The 21,254-nt window shown below is 42.7% G+C and overlaps 1 protein-coding gene across 5 annotated transcripts in view; it reads right to left on the bottom strand.

Moving 5' to 3' along the window:
- The window catches only part of ASMTL (acetylserotonin O-methyltransferase like), a 329,012-nt gene that overhangs the window by 229,837 nt on the left and 77,921 nt on the right, over window positions 1–21,254 (bottom strand). For 4 of the 5 annotated variants that reach the window (XM_086934246.1, XM_086934245.1, XM_086934244.1 and 1 more), the window contains 2 exons: window positions 2,695–2,742; window positions 2,264–2,328 (listed from right to left, as the gene is read on the bottom strand). In XM_086934246.1, the coding sequence (XP_086790372.1) occupies window positions 2,264–2,328; window positions 2,695–2,742 (113 nt within the window). The remainder of the gene's footprint in view (window positions 1–2,263; window positions 2,329–2,694; window positions 2,743–21,254) is intronic. The other variant, XM_086934247.1, reaches the window with a different exon arrangement.

Raw genomic sequence — 21,254 nt, 5'->3', positions numbered from 1 at the left:
GAGCAGCTAATCTTGAAATGGGAATTACAAAAGTCCTGGACATTTGCGCCCCCAAGGTAGAATCCAAGCTGACAAAAAGACCCCACTCTGAGAAGTGGTACTCAACGGACTTGAGGGCACTCAAAAGAAACTGTAAATTGATCGAACACCAATAGAGACGGTCTAAGCAGGAACCGGACAGGTTAAGGTATAAGTCGGAACTTAGGACCTATAACAATGCCATTAGAAAGACTAAGAAGACCTACGATGCGCAACGAACTAACGAGAACTGTAACTCAACAAAAGAGTTGTTTAAAATAGTAAGGGAACTTAGCAAACCTGCGAGTATGTCCCAGACACTGCCCCCCTCAGAAGAAGCCTGTGGAAAAAAAATCAGTAGATTTTTCTCTGACAAGATCAGCAGAATCTACTCTTCCTTTAACCCAAACACCACTGCAGATCCAAGTAACTGGGAGCACCGGACTCCTCACCCAAGCCCCACATCTAGCATGGGTAACTTTAAAAGAGGACGAGGTCCTACAGGCGATGGGGGAAGTGAAATCAGGATCTCCCTTGTATCCCTGCCCTCATTTTATCTTTGATCAGATCACAGCAGGGTTATGTCCTTATTTCACTCAGCTAATCAACCACTCTCTTAACTCTCCTACCTTTACGGAGGTCTGGAAGCAGGTGGTACTGACCCCCATGCTGAAGAAAGCGGGAACAGATGCGCACAACCCTGAAAACTAACAGCCAATTTCTCAGCTTATATACCTCTCCAAAGTTCTGAAGAAGTTGGTGAATAAACAACTATCCAACTACCTAGAGTCTAACGATCTATTAGATCCCACACAAACCAGTTTCAGGGCTACTAATAGCACATAGGCAACACTTCTGGCCGTCCTAGATAACATCAGAGCACTGACCGATCAAGGGGGAGCTGTAGCCCTGATATTATTGGGCCTGTTGGCAGTGCTCCACACGGTTTCGCACAATCGACTGCTGGAAAACCTGCACGAAAAAGGAATCCATGCCAAAGCCTTACAGTGGCTCCGCTAGTTTCTGAGTAACAGAACACAAACGGTACAACTGGACCATTTCTTCTCTAAACCTAGGGCCATCGGCTTTGGTGTGCCACAGGGAGCTTCCCTGAGCCCCACACTTTTTAAAGCATATGTGTCATCTTTAGTGAAAATTTGTAAAAAAAAATGCTACTATGCAGATAAAATCCAGCAGATGGTAGCGCTTGAGAAAAGACATGAGGACACAAAGGCAAAGCTGAAAAACTGCCTCGTAGAGATGGCAAAATGGATGTCAGAACATTGCCTGAAATTAAACGCAGGGAAATTGGAAATCCTGCTCTTTGGTTGAGCTAACTTGATTTGGGATGCCACTTGGTGGCCACAAACTCTGGAAGATGCCCCAGCACCCAAGCAATGTGCTAAAACTAAGGCATCCTCATTGACAGTGCCCTTTGCATGAAGGACTATGTGCGGGCCCTGTGTGGAAGGGGCTTTGTAACCCTGAAACTGCTAAGAAGACTCTTTCCCCGGATCCCATTGGAGTGTAGACAGTCACACAGGCCCTGCTCGTTAGCAAGCTATATTATGGCAATGCTTTGTTTGTAGGCATGGCAGACTACCTCTTTACACGCCTACAGGTACTACAAACACTGGAGCAAAACTGGTGTGTAATAAAAGCAGACTGAACTCAGCCTCCATGTGCCTGAAACAACTCAACTGGCTACCCATGCAACAGAGAGCAGTGTTTAAGCTGCTCAGCCACACACATAAGGCATTACACTGTAGTGGACCCAGAACAAAATTTAATTTTACGCTCCTACGAGGTGCCCACGGTCACTTTACCAAGCACAGGCCAGGTAAAAGCGCATAAGGAAAGTGAGGGCAGGAGGTTGTTCATTCTCATATCTGGCAGCTAGAAAGTGGAACAAACTACCTCAAGATCTACGCCTCACAGAAGATTATTTGGTTTTTAGGGAAAAAATGAAAACCCATCTGTTTCCTAAAATCTAGTATTTAACAAAACCACTACTTCGGCTGGTGACTGTATAACAAATTCTTGCTATTTAGCGCTGTGATATCCCTCGGGATGATTGTTAGTGCTCTATAAATAAATAAGCTCTTAAAATGAAAGGGGTTGTGAAAGCAGTTTTGACTGAGAAAGGATAGTGCGCAAGGTTAAAGATGTGTTTTCAAAACTCTACAGCGATGTGGACAAGTAACAAATAGTTTGCTCTTGTTAAAGCACTCTTTAGATTACCAACCGTGAAAGCATGTTATAGGCATCTTGCTTGTCTACTGGTTTTTCTAGAATGGCTCCTTCCAAAGTCTGAAATAAAATGAAAAACAGCATAGTACTTTTTCCTAAACATTTTCAAACCAAAACCTTAACTACGTATTGAGTTTTTCTATAATAAAGACACTCCTGTTGTTGGCATAAGAAACACTATAACAAGAGTGAAAACTATGGGAGTTAAAAAACAGAAAAGGAGTATTTCAGATTTGCCATATCAAAGTGAAATATCTTTTGCTAACACTGTGGAAATAACAGGCTAATATTAATAAGTATTATAGATAGGGACTCCTAAATGCCTAACAATTAACTGAGAAATTACTACATCACTTTAACACCCAATTGGACTTAAAGAGTGGATACTGGAATTGTCTGTGCAATAAAGTTTAGCTCATAACTTACCACAATGGTATCTGCCCCTATGACGATATCAGGAGATTTATGGTGTTTCTGCAAATATCAAAGAACATACTTATGATTAATATCAATGTAACTGTTAACTTTAAAGCAGTCTAAATTGAAGCTGATGCAACTGCAATGTAGCCATCATCTGATTTCTGTTGTGTTGTTCCCACTGGAAGCAGGTATTAAGGTGGAGGATATTATTTGAAAAAGTATTTCTGTTAGACTCTGACAATTAATGGGGCATAGAGGCAAGTCTATCTGATTACCCACTAAGGGTTGTACATTGATGATGGGGCAGTTTAGAACAGAGGGACAGACAGGATGCACTTTTTACTAATGTGTCCAGTCAAGGACGGCGGTCATTTCAAACAGACCATTGGTTACAGGGTTCTAATTGTGTATGTTGCTAAAACCATAGCAACAAACCGTGGATCTTAATACAAGACAGGTAGCAATCACAAGGGATCGAACAGTAAGAGCAGAAATGCAACAGGAGAGAGGGAATAGTTGGTACTTGCCACCTTATCAATAACACCAAGCCTTGTTAAGGCATTGGTGCTGCTTCTGAGGGACAGCAAACAAAGTTATACATCATGCAAGCCACAGCGAGGAAGACTTTAAGCCATATAGCTATTCTCACAAAAAATGGAAGCCATTGACTGTTTTGTGTTATCCTAAGGAACCATCATCTGTTTCCTGGTGTATCTTATAACTGCAATGTATACATTGATACGGGCCGGGATTGGCTCTTCTGTGCTCGTACTCTGCCTTGCTATTAGTAATAATATGAAGTCCCTGTGTCCCTCAGGACCTGGGTATTTGATAATATAATCTACAGTTGGTTCTGTCGGATAAACCAATTGCTCAACATTCAATAATTGATATGCCGTAGGAAACACACAATGAGTACCTATTCAATAGTTTAAATGTAGTATTCACTCTTTTTTATATATGGCGGTCACATAAACAATTTCATTAACAGATAAACAAAGTGTCTTTCGTGAGTCAAGTGAAATGAAGTGACAAGATGATATCGTGAGTGAAATATAAACAAAAACATACAAATAACAAATATGCATCATATGAATCAATATATGTCTGTCCTTTCACAATTTATATCCTATGTTTTCATAAACACATTAACAAAGAAAGATCTTAGTTCTATCTTTGGGGTAAAGAAACTGATGGACATGAGCTAAATAAAGAGCGTTGACGTTTCGACCCAGGGATATGCGCTGTTCAACAAGCGTCATAGCGGATCTTCCTCGGGACTGAAAACATGGATGTGGACAGCCTATATGGGGCAAAATAATGTAAACAAGAGTCAGGTGTGTTTCTTTATACGTAAAAAATAGATTAACACCTTGGCTGCGCAGGATATTCCTCTGCTGTGCTGGGCCATAATGATAATGGGTGTGGTCATGACGAGCTCAGCTCGTCATGAGCACACGAGCACTGTGCCTCATGACGAGCTCAGCTCGTCATGAGCACCGAAGGGGTTAAAGGGTGGCCACAATTAGTGGTGGACTCACCAAATCCAGTTGTGGTATAAATTTCCACATAGCAAATCTTGTAAAAAGCAATGACAGCGTCAAACAGCAAAAATGGCACAGTTATATCTATATAGAATCCACCATCTAGTTGGAATCTAAAAGTCAAAAGATTGTGTGGGGAATTTTAGACACTTTGTTTCAAGTATTTTACTTAAGAATGCATGTGGCTTGTGAAGCGCGTGGTCAACCTTCACATTGGTAGAGTAGAGTATGTGAGAGGAATACTCTAGCCGGAAAGCTTTACTTTGAAGTTGCAATGAATGCAACTGTGCGATCAATATTTAAATGAATGTTTAATTAGAATCCGCCATCTGGTTGGAATCTAAAAAGCAAAAGATTCTAAAACAGTATTTAGACGCTTGGAAGAGGGTCCGTTTCTTGAAAATGTACGCAACTACAAGTACGCGCGTCTTAGCTTCACTATGGTACCTACATCGTGGTACCAGCAGTAAATGCAGCAACCGCAGACGCATCCGCGTGCAGTAAAGAGTTCAGCAGTAAATGTTGTTAAATGTTGTAACTAGTGTGTGTTTCAACATTGAACACCAGAGGTAGTGCCCTTTTTCCGAAACCAAGGATCTTTCATTTCTGTGCGTGTCTAAACTAGTGCGATCACTAAGCTGCAGCCACTAGGCGTATCTGCAGTGTGAGGAGGATAGGCTGGTCGGTAATGAATCTGCATCTAGATTATGTTTCTACCAGATAAGGCGTTACCGAAGGTGAGTAACTTGTCCATCTGATATATACATCTAGCCACAGATTCCATACCTTTGAATAGATACCCAAGCAATACCATCCCCGACTGAGGATATGTTAGATCAGGAAGTCCAGCAGGACATAGCAGCCAAAAAGGCCATCCCTGTAGACTTGACTGCTGGGCAGTCGCGCTTGGTAAACGTGTGCAGGGATGCCCATGTTGCTGCCTGACTAATGTTAAGGGCTGGGACTCCATGTTGCAAGGCCCTGGTAGCAGCCTTAGCTCTGGTAGAATGAGCCCTTACGCCTTCAGGAGGCTGCTTTTTGGCCAGTGTGTAGCAATTAGTGATGCAGAGGACAACCCATCACAAGATAGTCCACTTCTGCACCGCACCACCTTTCTTTGATCCAGCCTATCCAGCAAAAAGTTAGTCGTCCATCCGGAATTCATGAGTGCGGTCAAGCTAGAACAACAACGCTTGTTTTGGGTTCCAGGCAATGGATTTGCACCTCTTCTTTAGAGGGGTGCGGAGGAGCATAGAAAGTGGGCAAGGTGACAGATTGCCCCATGTGGAATGGTGTTACTACTTTCTGTAATACAGAGGCCCTAGTGCGAAGCCCCTACTTATCAAGCTTGATGATCAGGTAAGGATGCTTGGATGACAGAGCCTGCAATTCGTTCACCCTCCTGGCAGAAGTTATTGCCACTAAAAAAGCTGTTTTGATAGTAAGTAGCCAGAGGTGGCAGTTATGCAGAGGTTTGAAAGGAACACACATCAGGAAGGTGAAAACCAAATGAAGATCCTACTGAGGCATGATGAAAGGGGCAGGTGGAAAAATATGTACAAGCCCATTAAGAAATGTATTTACAATAGAGAATTTAATTAAGGAGGGTTGGTCTGGCAGCCTCATAAAGGCAGACAGGGCCGAAAGGTACCCTTTAAAAGTGCCCATATCAGAGCCCTGCTGAGCAAGGTTCAAAATAAAAACTAGAATTTGAGAGAGGTAAGCGGAACGAGGATCAATCGATCATTCTGTACAACATTTCACAAATTTGTTCTACCAGCAGGTGTACAAGGTCATAGTGGATGGTCGCCTCCCCGCCAAAATAACATTGCAAACTTCAGGAGGAAAGCTGAATGCAATGAACTGCGGCACCTCAATCTCCATGCACGAAGGTGTAGAGTTGACAGGGTTGGGTGGAGATCCCTCACATGCTGCTGTGGCAGAAGATCCTCCCGAAGGGACAGCCGGATCGGAGGACAACCAGCGTTGGTCCGGATCCATTGCCGTTTCCCTGGGGGGCATAGGCTCCAGAGCCGCCGACATGGGACCCGATGGAGCCCCCTCCAAGCCTGTGGCGCCTGAAGGCGCGCCAGCAGGGTCAGGCCGCCCAAATATGAGGCACATTGCATCATAATATTCCTTAAGTTGGGTGGGGGCCGTTCTTGGGGAGGCAGAAGAGCATGGAGCCTACCAAGGCACGAGTCAGCGGAACAAGGCGTAGAGCATCAAGACTCCTCTGTCACGTCGGATAACAAATAGGATGAAGTCAAAGTGTGTTTCGACTTCTTGTGTTTTTTGTGCTTTTTACCTGACAAACTTGAGGACTTCAAGTGGGAGGAGGAAGGACTTTGGGTTCAGGGAGCGGTGCTTGGAACCCCACCTCGACCAGGACCTTGAACAAGACCTCCGAGGCGAACGATGCAATGACGAGCGCCGGGCAACAAGCAGCTTTAGGGACCGCTCCCACAAAGCTTTTTGAGTTATGGCCCGGCAGTCGGAGAACGACCAAGTAATGATCGCTCTCCAGGAGGCAAATCAAGTGGGGATCTGTCATCACGTGGCACGGTGGCAGGTGCCGCACTGTTTGAATCCAGAAGTCTTCTTAAACATACCTACACACCAAAAAGTTTTGCTAAGACGGCAAAGAAAGCCTGTAAAAAAGTGACAGTCGGAAGTTCTCTTCACGGATCAGCGCTGGCTGACACGAAAAGAAAAAACGGACTTCAGAGCGCTGAGGTGACGCCTACATAGGAGACGATGTCACGTGGTGCCGATCAATGCCACCTTTCGAAGCACAGAGATATTGCTCGAAGAAAAATCTTTCGGCTCCAGTCTGATTCCAGGAAATTCAAAGGTGAGGAATCGGAAGCTAGATGTCTCTATTAAATGCATATATACACACACATATAGAGTGAGTAAAATTACTGTGCTAACAATACCAAAATTATCAACTCCCTTTAAGCTTACAAAGCATTAATGATAACTTAATATCTCCATAGTATGAAGAATTACATGAAAAACAACATGCAAAGAGCATATAATGTATGCAAGAAAATGGGTTTCATAGAAAGTGTGATGTTTCAAATAAGTACACTCTGTCTATTAGTTAATGGACCCTACCAATGAACACTTGATAATCCATTTTAGAGATATGTGTATCTGTTCTCTAGGAGGCATTTTGCAGAGTAAGGCAGATGACAATTTGTATGCTGTTCTTGAAAAATTATATTTAATCAAACAAAGGACTAATTTTCAGACCAGAAAAGTTCTCCCACAGAAATCAGTAAAAATTGCCCAAAGACAAAATAAAGTAACACAATAATGACCATCATGTACTTGTATTACAGCTTCATATAATGCACATAAAATCTAAGGCATTGAAGCATTCTAACAACACTTACATAGAACAGTCCCTAGATTCAAAAGAATGGAAATATTTTATTGGCATATGGTTGTTAGACCTGGCACCATTGGCGTGGGTCTCCCTTCCATTTTTGCTGTTGCCTCATGTATTTTTGCTGGTGTTAGATGCTTTGGGCACTGGGCCACTGCTGTCCAGTGACACAGCGCAAGTGCTCCCTATTGTAAATTGATGTATTTATCAGTGGTTCCATGTTTGGCAATTTGATTTACTTGTCAGACCCTAGTACAGTGCACTGAGTGTGCCCAGGGCTTGTAAATCCAAATGCTGCTGGTGGGCTTGCAACACTGGTTGTGCCACCAACAGAAGCAACCTTGTAAGATGTGTCTAAGGTCTGCCATTGCAGAGCCTGTGTGCAGTCTGGTACTGTCACGCTGACTGGGCAAGTGCACCCACTTACCAGTCCCTAAACCTTCCCTTTTCTTCATATCAGTCACCCCTATGGTAGGCCCAAGGGCAGGGTGCATTGTAAGTATAAGGTAGGACATGCCCTGGTGTGTGTGTCATGTCCTAATAGTAAATTACAGCCATTTTCGTTTTTCACTATTGCAAGGCTACCTGTTTTCTAGAGGCCAGAATGGGCTGTTAGAATTATTACATTTTATAATCCTACCTGACTCAGAGAACATGGTAGAAATTAGAGTTTAAAAATACCACTTTTAGAAAGTAGGTATGTTCTTGCCTAACTTTTCAAGCCTACCTCTGCTTGTTTATGTGTTCCTTTGTCTGGTTTCTGTGAGTGAAAGGGCTGGAGACAGGATGAGTCAGCCCAGTGGTGAATAGAGAGATCTGAATCTAGATGGGAGGGAGGAATTGCACCTGAACCTTGAATAGGGCTGTTCCTGCCTTCCACAATGCTGGCTGGGGAGCGGCTAATGTCTCTGCCCTGCACACTGAAAGAAGAGAAGGAGTCCTGTCAACAAAGTGCTCCAGGACTGTACTTGCCTTCCACAATGCTGGCTCCACCTCCTGTGGGGTGTCTGTTGTTTCTGCCCTGCACTGTGAAAGAAAAGGAGAAGTCTGGTAAACAGAGTGCTTCAGAACTGGTTTGGACTGGGCACAGGCCCCTCTCCCCTCAGAGAACAAAGGGTTATGGGGTATAAATATTGGGACCCAGATCCCAAGAAATCAGATCACTTTGGACTACAAGAAGAAACCTGTACTGAGGAGAGGAAAATGAAGAAACTGAGGAGAGACTATTCCCAAGCTGAAGTGCTGCTTGGGGGATTGGCCTGCAGTGGTTGCCTTACTGCCAAAGGAAGGAGAAAGGAACTTTGTGTACTTTGCTTTCAACTTGTGAAGGATCTCCAAGGGCTTGGAAAAGAGTGTGCCTCCTTCTGAAGACTCCGGGACAACAGACTTCAACCCCCAGCTCCCCAGAGTTCTTTTGGAAGTGCATGCTGCTGTTTTGGCCCTTCTGAGGAACTGCGTGTTCCAAAGAGCTGGAAGCGGGACTCATCGAAGAAGAATCGTGTCGCCGTCGCTGTGCCTGCCGTCGCAACTCTGAAGGAGGGTGTCGCTGCTGGAACTGTCGCATTGCACCACATCGAGAGAAGCGTCTCGCAATGAAGAGGAAGCGTGTCGCCGTCGCTGTTGTCACAACTCCGAAGGAGGGTGTCGCCGCTGTTGCATTGCACTGCATCAAGAGAAGAGTCTCGCAACTAGGTCGGAGCATGTCACCATCGCTGTGCCTGCCGTTGCAACTCTGAAGGAGGGTGTCGCCGCTGTAGCTGTTGCATTGCACTGCATCAAGAGAAGAGTCTCGCAACCAGGTCGGAGCGTGCCGCCGTCGCTGTGCCTGCCTTCACAACTCCGAAGGAGGGTGTCGCTGCTGGAACCGTCACACTGCACCGCATCAAAGGAAATAGCCTGGCATTCCCCAGAAGTGCACTGCCATCGGAGCTGCTGCCGTCGCATTGTGGATGTCACAGCTGTAGTTGTCGCATTGAACGGAAGTTTCACGCATCGTGGGAGAAGAGTGTCACAGTTGGAGCTGTTGCCGTCGCATCGCTGAATCAAGGGTGTCGCCGCTGCAGTCCACACACTGAACAGAGAACTTCTAGCATCCCCGGAGAAGCGTGCCGCATCTGGAAGATCTTCACGTCTTTATTTCTTCGTACTTGAACTTTGCCGCATTTCCCTCGCTGCGACATTGCTTGTCGTGGAAGCGCAATGCAACCTAAGGTACATTGACGCAAAGTGTTGCATCTTAAGAACTGAACTAAGCTAAATCTACCATCTTAAAGTAACAGTATTGTGTATTTTTGTTGTTTATGGTCTTGTTGTAACTCTATATAAAGTATACTTATTTTTTATATAAAACCTTGTGTGGTGTCCATCTGTAGTGTTGTCACTGGGTTACTGTATGTGGTCACAAATCCTTTACACACTGCCTCTGAGATAAGCCTGTCTGCTTGTGCCAAGCTACCAAGGGGGTGAGCAGGGGTTATTTTAGAAGTGCAATTCACTTATCCCGACTAGAGGCAAGGGTCCTTATTTGTCACAAGTACCTACCTGTGCCAACTAGAGACCCCCAAATCTAACAATGGTCAAAAAAAGTTACATTATTGATTGATTCTATAGTCTGATTAAGTATGCATAGTGGGATTTATACCTAAAAATCGGGATATCAGGCATGGACATTGATTCATCTAGAACTTCTGTTGGCTAACAGTCAGCTTTTAATATTACAGCTAAGGAATGAAAAGTCAAGCATAATTACTTAGAAAGGGGGTTTGATGTAACATGCCAAAATTTAACTTGGCACAGCTAAGAAAAGTGTGTTTAGGTAGCTGGGAACATCATTCAAAATCTGGCAAATTTACATTTATCAATCTTCATTGTAGGCCAAATCTGTAATTGATACTGAAATCAGACTAAACCAAAGATGTGGAGAGGTAAAACAACAGCGAATATTGGCCATAAGCTATATGACTCAAAGCGGACTTAGTTGTGTTATGGCATTTGGAACATTGTCAGATGTAGCATAAATTGCTTGTAGCTTGAAAGGTGAAAAATATACCACTTACAACCTACCATATCTAATACACTTTAGTCAGCCCTTTTCTTTCAATGATCCTTCCTATTGTGGAGACCATCAGTAATATTGGAGGATATTGCTAGGGTTCTCAACAAAGAAATAAGACTTTCGGTCTGCAGGAGAAAGTTGACTCTTTATTTCTCAGGTGTAGTTTAGCATAGCAGTCAAGGTCTAGCTCACGAGATGGCGAGAAGCTTGAGACAAGATATAGTTGTTTTGATGTGTTTTATCTAGGAACCCGAATCAATATTGCGACTTCATGCCCTTGTACGGCTATAATCAATAATATCCCTATAATGGCATAAGAATCAGATCCATATTTCTGTAAATCGCCCTTGCAGTCCAAGGCACGGCAAAAGCTACTTCCTTGGATTCCTAGAAAGCACACCGAGTTCTTTCGACACACCAAACCTCCAGCAACCTGGGAAATCCCCACTTGCTTTGTTTTGATTTGTAATAGAACTCCTGCAAGCACTGTAAGAACGGCCAGTTCTTAGTGACATCTTTATTGACGTCTTATGTCCAAACCTTACGTCAAACTCGGCACCTTTCAGGTATAAATATATCAACGTTGCCTTAAGCAAACTCACGGTGGTGGTTTTGGAGCAGAGCAGCTAATCCACTTGCCCGAGAGCCCAGCTGATGCGAGAGCCCACGACGCTGCCCCTCCTCTTTGAAGCGCTGAGAAAGACGCTGTCTTTTCTCCTGCAGAGAAAATTCAGCTCCGGCGTTTCCAGCCTACCCTTGCGGGTGACTGGGATATCGAGTCCTGAGAGAGAGATACCAGACCTACATTCTATTCCCAAAGGTACAGTGCTGACTAAACCCTTGAAGAGAATTCTTGTAACAGATTCTTGGCAAAACCAACTTAACTTAAACTGCTACTTAGTTACTCCTTCCCACGTATTAGGCTTAGGTCCGGTACACCGGGGTAGGCGTATTTTAGAAGCACCAGTTGACCACATTAGCCTATGTATATATGTGTATATATATTTTTATCCATTTTAAAGTGTCTTATGGCTAAGAAACCATATCAATGCTTTTACAGTATTATTTTATAATACTCCTTTTTCTGTACGTACTTTACTTTATATTAAGTATTGCAATTGTGGCAATTCATTTCTCTTGCATGAGAAGGAAGACTGCTCAATAAATAATACCTTTTATTGAAAACGCCCGTCTCTCTCTTCTCTGCGCTCTGGTGAAACTAAGAACGCACATCTGACTGAGTGAAATAGCTGTCAATTGTTTTCACACGACTCTAGAGATTTACTCTTATTCTGAGGGAGCAACGTTGTCATGTTTATGCGGTTGTCGGAAGCTGAATCCCTTCTTGTCTGAGCCAGGGAAGCTGATCCCTTCCTATTCATTCAAGAAAGTTTCCAGTGACCTCTGAGCTAGCTGGCGCAAACCTAAATTAAGTCTAACATAGTCAGTAGAGACCTAGAAGACCTCAGTTCTACGTCTACACTGCTGTTTATGTTATTCCAATGCGCAGAGCCTATAGGGAAAATAGGAACTACACTACATGGCGCCCAACGTTTGGTAAGGCGATAAAACTAACGCCAGACGTTAGAGTAACTCAGTCGTGCTTTTTCACACAGACCCTTTTTTCCCGTAAATACTCCAATAGACGTCTGGAGTGGGTGAAAGTTTAAAATTCGCCGGAACTTAGTAGGAAGAGATTCCTATGTAGAGTTTTGCTTTAGTCAACGTTGAAGGATACAGTGTTCCAAAATATTGTGCACCTAATCTTTTGTTTCCTTGAAACTTGATCTGCAACAGAAAAACCTTTCTGACAGAAAATGCCAGATAGTGATGACGATAGGGAGGCAGCTAGAATAGCAGCTCAACTAATAGAGTAAGACACAAGTCTCCTACAGAATGACCGGAATGCTATTCTCATTCCGGTCAACATAAGAAAAACTATAACTCTTAAACTTATAGAAAATGGACTGACAGCACGAGGTGGTACAGTCATTTTCGTGATAGAGGCACACGAATATCGGCAGACAGAGGTATTCTATTCATGGATAAACTTTCCAGCGGCAAACGCTACAACACACGAGTTCCACTATTACAAAATAGAGGAACCTCCGGAAGAATACACTCCTTTCGAGGATGTGGAAATTCCACTAAATTACCAAGAGCACCTGCTCTGGTTTAAAGGCGCCCTAAAACATAATGATCACATCACCAGGCTCGGTCCACTAGGTAGACCAGGAGCAACGTGGCCGGTTCTAGCCAGCTACACACCACATCCAGACATCGAAAAAATGTCAGATAAAGAACTTTTAGCCCAGCTAAAATTACTAATTAAAATTCACAGACAGTTAGTCCAATATGTAATGCGGACTGCAACAGTCCAACCATCTATTAACATTCCACTGCTGACCCCTCATCAGGGGAACCAAATAAAATTACACCACAGAACATACAATCATGTCTTGGTAAAACACCCGCAAAACGGGAACAAATTCCATTCTGGCTAGCACAAAAAATAACTCAAATAGAGGCAGTATTCCCAAATACTACCCCTGGTGAGAAACACAGAATTCTGACTATCTGCTTTCCAATGAGGGTCGCACCACATGTGGAGGACTGTGACACTTGGGGCACAGTCTTTGCTTCCATCTACACAAAAACACATGGTGTTCCGTCTCTGGCGGTAATACCAGATGTACTAAGACAGATTCAAAATGAATACGGTCCAGAACCTGCTTTAACTCTTGGTATGAAATTGCTGAAAGACTTCAAGCAGGTCTCGGATATATTATTAGCCAACATTAAAGGTGAAGCAGCATCTGTGGCGATCCGCCAAAAATTGAAAGAAACAGATATAACAGATCAACCAATTGAACTTGCCAGAATCATAGAAAATCCTATGAAGAACTAGGTAGAGATAGTTTGGGTGGGAAACCGGTAAAACCCCAACTACTTGAAAATCCTGAAAAGATATTTATTAAAAATAATTTAAACACTTCAATAAAGAGCTGGGATGGAAATAAACAATCCACTCCCAAAGAAAAAAGATTCCAGTCCAGAGGAAGGTCTCCTCGGCGGAGATAAAGAACTCCGAACCGAGAACACCAGTCTCCCCAAAGGGAGCCCTCTGAGAAAAGATACAACCTTAGAAATAGGGATAATTTGAAAAAGCCTGATAGATATCAAGATATTGATACACGTCCCTCTCGATCTTTTCAGACTTCCTCGCAGAAATCGGAAAGAAGAGGACGGTCAGAACAAAGGGAAGAGCACGCCAAGTCCAAAGACAAGGAACCTGCTCAAAGTAAAAAATTACAGTTTCCAAGAAAGAAGGTAGCAAGTATTAAAATATTCAAACATGCCGAGGATACGGAGGACACAGCTGAAAAACGGAGAGTGGGCACAGACAATGCTAGACAGCGCAGCAGAAGTGACCACAGCTCGCAAGTTCCTGATGAATCATCTGGAGACAGTGGACACAAATGAATACATTCAGGTGGAAACTGCAGATACCAGAGTTAGCAAACCTCATAAAATATACAAAATAACATTGCGTATAGAGGGGGATAAGACTAGGAAAGTAAGGGGTCTGTTTTGGGATAACCTCTCAAAAGGCTATGACATCCTATTAGCTGAGAAGGACTGCCCACCAGAGTTTGTCAGGGAGTGCCCTCATGGTGAAGAAATGATTATGCCTGCCTTCTTAAATCATATTCCAATACACAGAAAATACATATATGCAAGAAAATGGGCAGTAGCTCAAGCACCTGCATTATATAAGAATCATGTAGGATGGGATGAGGACTCTCCTCCTCACAAAATCCAGTTAAAAAGTCAACCAACTGCACAGAGACAGTACCCAATTAAGCAAGAAGCTAAAAAACAGGTCAGGGAGATTTTAGATCAACTTGAATACCAAGGGGTGATTGAAACATGCACCTCTCAAATGAACAATCCTTTGTTTTCTGTCTCCAAACCGGACAATACATATTGTCTAGTCTTGGACTACAGACACCTTAACTCATGTTGCAAAACATTTGCGGTACAAAATTCGCACAGTGCGGCACTAATGAATAACATAGTTCGCAAAAAATACAAAACAACCTTAGACATTTCTAATGGATTCTTTTGTCAAAATATTGCACCAGAAAGCAGGTATTTAACCGCTTTCTCAATAATGGGATCACAGAAAAATTTCTGTAGACTCCCACGGGGATTCAAGAATAGCCCAGGATTATTCTCAGCCAGAGTAACAGAGTTACTACAAATGTATGATGATGAGGCATTATCTTATGTCGATGACATCTATCTCACAGATGATGACCTGGATATTCACTTGAAAAGAGTGAACACCATAATACTTGGGTTCGCAGCAGAGGGTTACAAATTCAACTTTAAAAAGTCCCGAATTGCCCATCCAACTGTCCTATTTTTAGGATACGAATTATCAAGTGAAGGCAAAAGCCTAGAAGACAACTTCTTAGAGAAGTGCACTGTACTCCAAGCTACAAAAACGCTGAAGAACTTACAATCAATACTAGGCTTCCTGAATTTCGGAAGAACTTACATGCTAAATTATGCAGAGAGGGTTAAACCTCTCTACAAATTAATAAAACCTGATTTTAAACCAATCAACTGGACTCAGAAACACACAGAAATTTTGAGATCATTGCAAACAGACATGTTAGCTAAAACAAAATTAGAAACCCGTGATAATACACGCAACCTTGTAATCCGAGTCATCCCAGGAAGATGCGGATTCACGTACCTGACCTCTAATGAGGGAGAGACGGTACCAATTGCTTACAAGTCACATTTGTACACAAAAGCTGAAATGAAGTTCAGTTCAACTGAGAAAATTCTAACTGCGGTTCAGACTGCTGTAGCAAAAGAAAGGGCCCTAGCGCAAGGTAAACGAATAATAATCGTTACACTGATACCAGCACTAGAAGCGGTAACAAAAGCAAGCATTCCAAATGCTAAAGCACTGCATCCGAGATGGATCCAATGGGTTAATTCTCTTGCTGCAACAGACGTAGTATATGAATTTGATCCGAATCTAAAAACACAAGAATTTCTACAATATGAATATGAATGTCCTCTGCCAACTGAAATCCTGCCTCCAGAACACTACGGATGTATAATATATACAGACGGATCAGCACAACCCGCAGTTGGGGGTAAACAAGCTTACAGTGCTGTGTGCGCAATTGTTAAAGGTCGTTGGCACAAAGGAAAATTTAGACCACTGGTCACTAAAACGCAATCTCTAGAAGATTGTACGGCTCAGCGAGCTGAACTACTAGCATTTAAGATGGCGCTTGAAAATACCGATCGCGAATTCCCCACACTTATAGTGTGCGATTCATTTTACTGTGTTCAGTCTTATAATGAATATTTGCAGAATTGGGTGGAAAACGGGTTCAAAGATGCAAAAGGTGGCACAATCAAGCATAAAATGCTTTGGGAACAAGTAGTTCTTTTACAAAAAGAACTACAAAAGACTCACGTGATACACACACTGAGTCATCAACGTGATGGCGTTCACGTTGCGGGGAATTCATTGGCTGATGAAGCCGCGAAGGCAGCTGTGCAAACTGCTTCCGTAGCTGCTTTCACCCGGTCAAAAACAAAAATAGACAGCGACATACTACAAGCTGTCAGTGCGTCAGTAAAATATGACAGAAAAACATTCCTGAAAGGCTTTCCAGTAAAGTACTTATACATAACTGATGCGAATAATGTTCCATTTGCCCAAATCCCTGGAGTGGGGGATAGGGCAATTCCAAACATGGAACACAGGTTAGGACTAATTACAGCGGCACACGAAGGGCTTGCTTCTGCACATGCTGGTGTTTCAGCCACAATATCATTATTAAAACAGAGATATTGGTGGCCGTGCATGAGAATACAAACTAAGAAATATGTTCTAGAATGCGAAATATGCCAAAGAATGAAAGTATCAACAGTGAAACGACCGGCGCAGACACCCCTTCTAATCTCAGATAAACCATTAGCATGTGTTTACCTGGACCACTGTGGTCTCTTACAAAGGGATGGTAACTATAAATATATTATGGTCACAGTGGATTCCTGTACGAGATTCGTTTGGATGTGGCCCCAGTGCTCGGCTGATGCCAGAACTGTTATAAAAGATTTGCGAGTCTTTATCGGCACATACGCAATTGCCATGCTACATTCTGACCAGGGTCCTGCTTTTAGCTCTCGAGCTTCTAAGGAGGCCATGACCAGCATGGGCATTGAATTGCGGTACTCTTGTCCCTTCCATCCTGAGGGAAATGGGATTGTGGAAAGAAAAAACCGAGACATAAAGCAATCTATAACGGCAAAGGTATTAGGTTCGGGTGATGGGTGGGTCCAACATTTAACAAGTGTCCAACGTAATCTTAATAATCTGCCAAGAAATTCTCTAAAAGGTTTCAGCCCGTACGAACTATTGTTCGGAACTAGAATGTATATTCAGGATTTAGATAGTCAGACTTCAGTTGTAGAAGATAAGAAGAAATGCTTTGACATCAAAGATCAATTGGCTGTTTTACAGGACTTAAATGAAACAAGAAAAGCCCTGAGCAACATAAAGTTAAAACAACAGCTAACAACCACTGAAGATATACCACCTGTCCCAGCAAGACCTGTCTGGATTCCAAAGATTGGGGATCTGGTCAGAGAGAAGATCGAGGTGAAGAAGGAATTTGGGCCTTCTTACAGGAAAACAGTACCTGTCTTAGCTGTCAGCGGAACAAGATCAGTTGTACTACCGCCACTTGCCGGTAAAAAGGAGAACCGAGTTGTATTCATCAACCTGGTAAAACCACAATCATGTGGCCAATAATAAGTAGTAGGCCCAGTGGACTCCCAAGAAATAGCAGAATACCAAAAATTGCTACAATCCAAGAGGTTCAAACTGAGAGACTAATCACATTTGATAAACCTGCAGTGAATAAAAAAGGACTATGCAGCAATGCAATGGAACTTGCGCCTCTTGAAACCCAAATTGAAACAGTTTGTCAAGAAACACCAGTCTACACCGATGTAGCCTCAGACTATGCTAATGAAAGAAAACTTGAAAAAGCAATTCCAACAATTGACAGGACTGCATCTGGCTACTTCATCAATTTCGATAACTTTTCTGAAGATCCAAGCGAACCTGAAGAACAGCCAAAAACAAAAACTTTTAAAGACAAAGCAACAGAACTCTTTCTTCAACTCAAAGAAACCTATCTGATTTCACCATTGATTACATTTTGGATTATATCAGGCATACTTATACTCCTTCTTTGTCTAATTCTAGTTTTAATTTTAGGAAACTGTATTACAGTACAATGGACACAGCAAGTCAGAACATCAACTTAGTTCTGAAGCCACACAAGTCATCTCACATCGAGAAAAGAGATCTATCATCAGTGAATGTCACAGCAATTCCAATACCCGGCGGGGTAGTTTGGGACAAAACGGATTACGAAATCAGTTTAAGGTTTCATTAAGTGACTTTGCAAAACCAAGTACATTCTCTGATGATTGGGACTTTGAAAGCATAAATAATATGATGTCAGACTTAGTATTGTCAGCCAAATTTACAGAACATGATTATTTACAGGGTTCATCGAGCTATGAACAGATGTATTGCTACAACCACTATGCACATCACTATTTGCATAAATCTGCTCAGCCTAGAAATGTTTTTAAATATAATCAATGGGAACATTGTGCTACTCCACCTAAAAGAAGTTCTAAAACTTTTTATGAGAAATTTCCATATTTTAACACAAGTGATGCAGAAGCATTTTATTGCAAGCTGTTAGATAAAACAGGTACAAAAACTATGCTGACAAATACTAAATTGATCTATTCAGAAACATTTTATGAAAAAATTATTACATTTGGTTTTGATTTCTGGAAAAACAACATTGAAACAAAAACCATCTGGGGTACAAAAGAATGGCAGGTCCAAGGATTGGAAGCATTATTTCCAGCCTGCATGATCCCAGAACAAATAATGTTCTTGAATGACACCATTCAACAGACTACTTGTCTTGGCCTAGCTAAGATTAAAGACCTTAACAAACCGTCTATTCCAAAGCCAATACCTGATAACACAACCACAGATATTGAAATAGACGTATCCCAAATTTTACACCAAAACAGAACACATCCTGATTGGAAAAAGTGGTTCATCTGGCCAACAGACACAAATAACTGTCAAGATAGATTCCTGAACAAAATACAGGGGTTAAAAATGACCAGACCTGACCCTAGATACTCCCAGAGACAACATCCAGGGATAGTAACAACATACAGTGTAGGAAAATTATGCCTTGAATGGCTACAGACATCCTCACTGGCAGAAATTAAGCAACACTTGACTTTACTTAAAGACGGTGCTGACTTGCTTGATTTCATAATGGGACCACGCAAACAGCGTCAAAACCGTTTCATAGCGGCCAGTATATACGCTGCTTACAACGAAGCTTGGAAAGTGACTCAAATTGAGAGAAAATACAAGAAATTGATCGTATTAATTTGGAAAAATCGCTTTCTGCTGTGGACAATGGGTTAATGACTCTGTCCTCCAGAATATATTCACTGGACAGTATTGTATCATCTGCTATCGATATAATAGATCAGGACTTGCTAATGTTACAACATGGCCAGTCCCAATTACGTTCTATTGTACAGCTAGGCTGGACGTTGCAAAACCTGCGTTCAGGCTATGTGCCATGCCGTTTAATCAACACAACGTCATTGTTCTTTATCTTTAACCTTACTGATAAACAAATCAGTATGACACAGAAAGGAGCAGACTATACGATTCTGAGCATTGAAAAACTTGAGAGATTACCATTGACAATGTCAGAAAGACCCGTCATTGAATGGATAATACACGGAATAATCACAATTCCGATAACAACTTTCCAATTTAAAAATTGACAAGAGTATATACCTACAACAAGGGGTGGTGAGGGACAGAGTCTCTGAATTAAGCAGAAAGCTCTCACCCAGTCAAGAGATCAGGGCTAGATCCAACACCGTTTTTTAGCTCACTGCACCATCCCAGTTTCAGAACCTGGCTGTATGCAAATTAGTCTGTTCCTGTCCCAGTGCATGATGGGAACAGGGCAAACCAAACTACAAAAGCCAATTCTTACACTGGGAAGGAAACAAGCTCCCGGGGACCGGTTTCTGGCATTACAGCCGTCTTCGGCCCGGTTTGCTTGAATCCTGATGGTGCAATGAGCAAGGGTCTCACATCTGAGAATACCCCACCACGCTTAGGGTGGACAAAAATATTTACAACAAGGGGTGGTGAGGGACAGAGTCTCTGAATTAAGCAGAAAGCTCTCACCCAGTCAAGAGATCAGGGCTAGATCCAACACCGTTTTTTAGCTCACTGCACCATCCCAGTTTCAGAACCTGGCTGTATGCAAATTAGTCTGTTCCTGTCCCAGTGCATGATGGGAACAGGGCAAACCAAACTACAAAAGCCAATTCTTACACTGGGAAGGAAACAAGCTCCCGGGGACCGGTTTCTGGCATTACAGCCGTCTTCGGCCCGGTTTGCTTGAATCCTGATGGTGCAATGAGCAAGGGTCTCACATCTGAGAATACCCTTCCACGCTTAGGGTGGACAAAAATATTTACAACAAGGGGTGGTGAGGGACAGAGTCTCTGAATTAAGCAGAAAGCTCTCACCCAGTCAAGAGATCAGGGCTAGTTCCAACACCGTTTTTAGCTCACTGCACCATCCCAGTTTCAGAACCTGGCTGTATGCAAATTAGTCTGTTCCTGTCCCAGTGCATGATGGGAACAGGGCAAACCAAACTACAAAAGCCAATTCTTACACTGGGAAGGAAACAAGCTCCCGGGGACCGGTTTCTGGCATTACAGCCGTCTTCGGCCCGGTTTGCTTGAATCCTGATGGTGCAATGAGCAAGGGTCTCACATCTGAGAATACCCTTCCACGCTTAGGGTGGACAAAAATATTTACAACAAGGGGTTAATTCAGACACTCTGTTCATCACCACCCCCTTTTCTGAAGAGTATATACCAGCAGGCCAGTATGAAAGGTTGGGTAAAGGGTACATTAAGTCATCATGGAAATTACCTTATACACACACATGTTATAGTGACAAAAACAAGAGTGTATTTCTTAGTGGTAATAATTGTAAACGATCACTGAGCGGTATACTCCTGTGCCAAGGTATTAATTTGCATGGGGCCTGTGAGGGGACTTCTAATAACCTTTCATGCCACCAGCACGGCAACACCTGCAACACAAATAGAGCCATTCGTTAGACAACTTTCTAACGGGAGTTACGTTCTAATAACGGAACACAGCTGTTGTGGCATGGTGCCAGGGAAAGCATATCTCGTAAGCGTTAGTTCCATGGTCTCTTGCTGTATGCAAGTATTGTATCCAAACGGCCCTCAAGATACAGAGGCGACGATTTGGCCGTCCTTGAATATCTCTTCTATACGAATTGATACTTTGAGCAGAATTAAGTCTGTTCTTTTACAGACAACAGTGCATATAACGTCATCAAAAGAAACGTATGAT

The sequence above is a fragment of the Lissotriton vulgaris genome, chromosome 8 (assembly GCF_964263255.1).
Source record: "Lissotriton vulgaris chromosome 8, aLisVul1.2, whole genome shotgun sequence".
In the NCBI taxonomy this organism is placed as follows: domain Eukaryota; kingdom Metazoa; phylum Chordata; class Amphibia; order Caudata; family Salamandridae; genus Lissotriton; species Lissotriton vulgaris.
The sequence above is the reverse complement of the archived record's forward strand: the minus strand, read 5'-3'. Positions and strand labels throughout refer to the sequence as shown.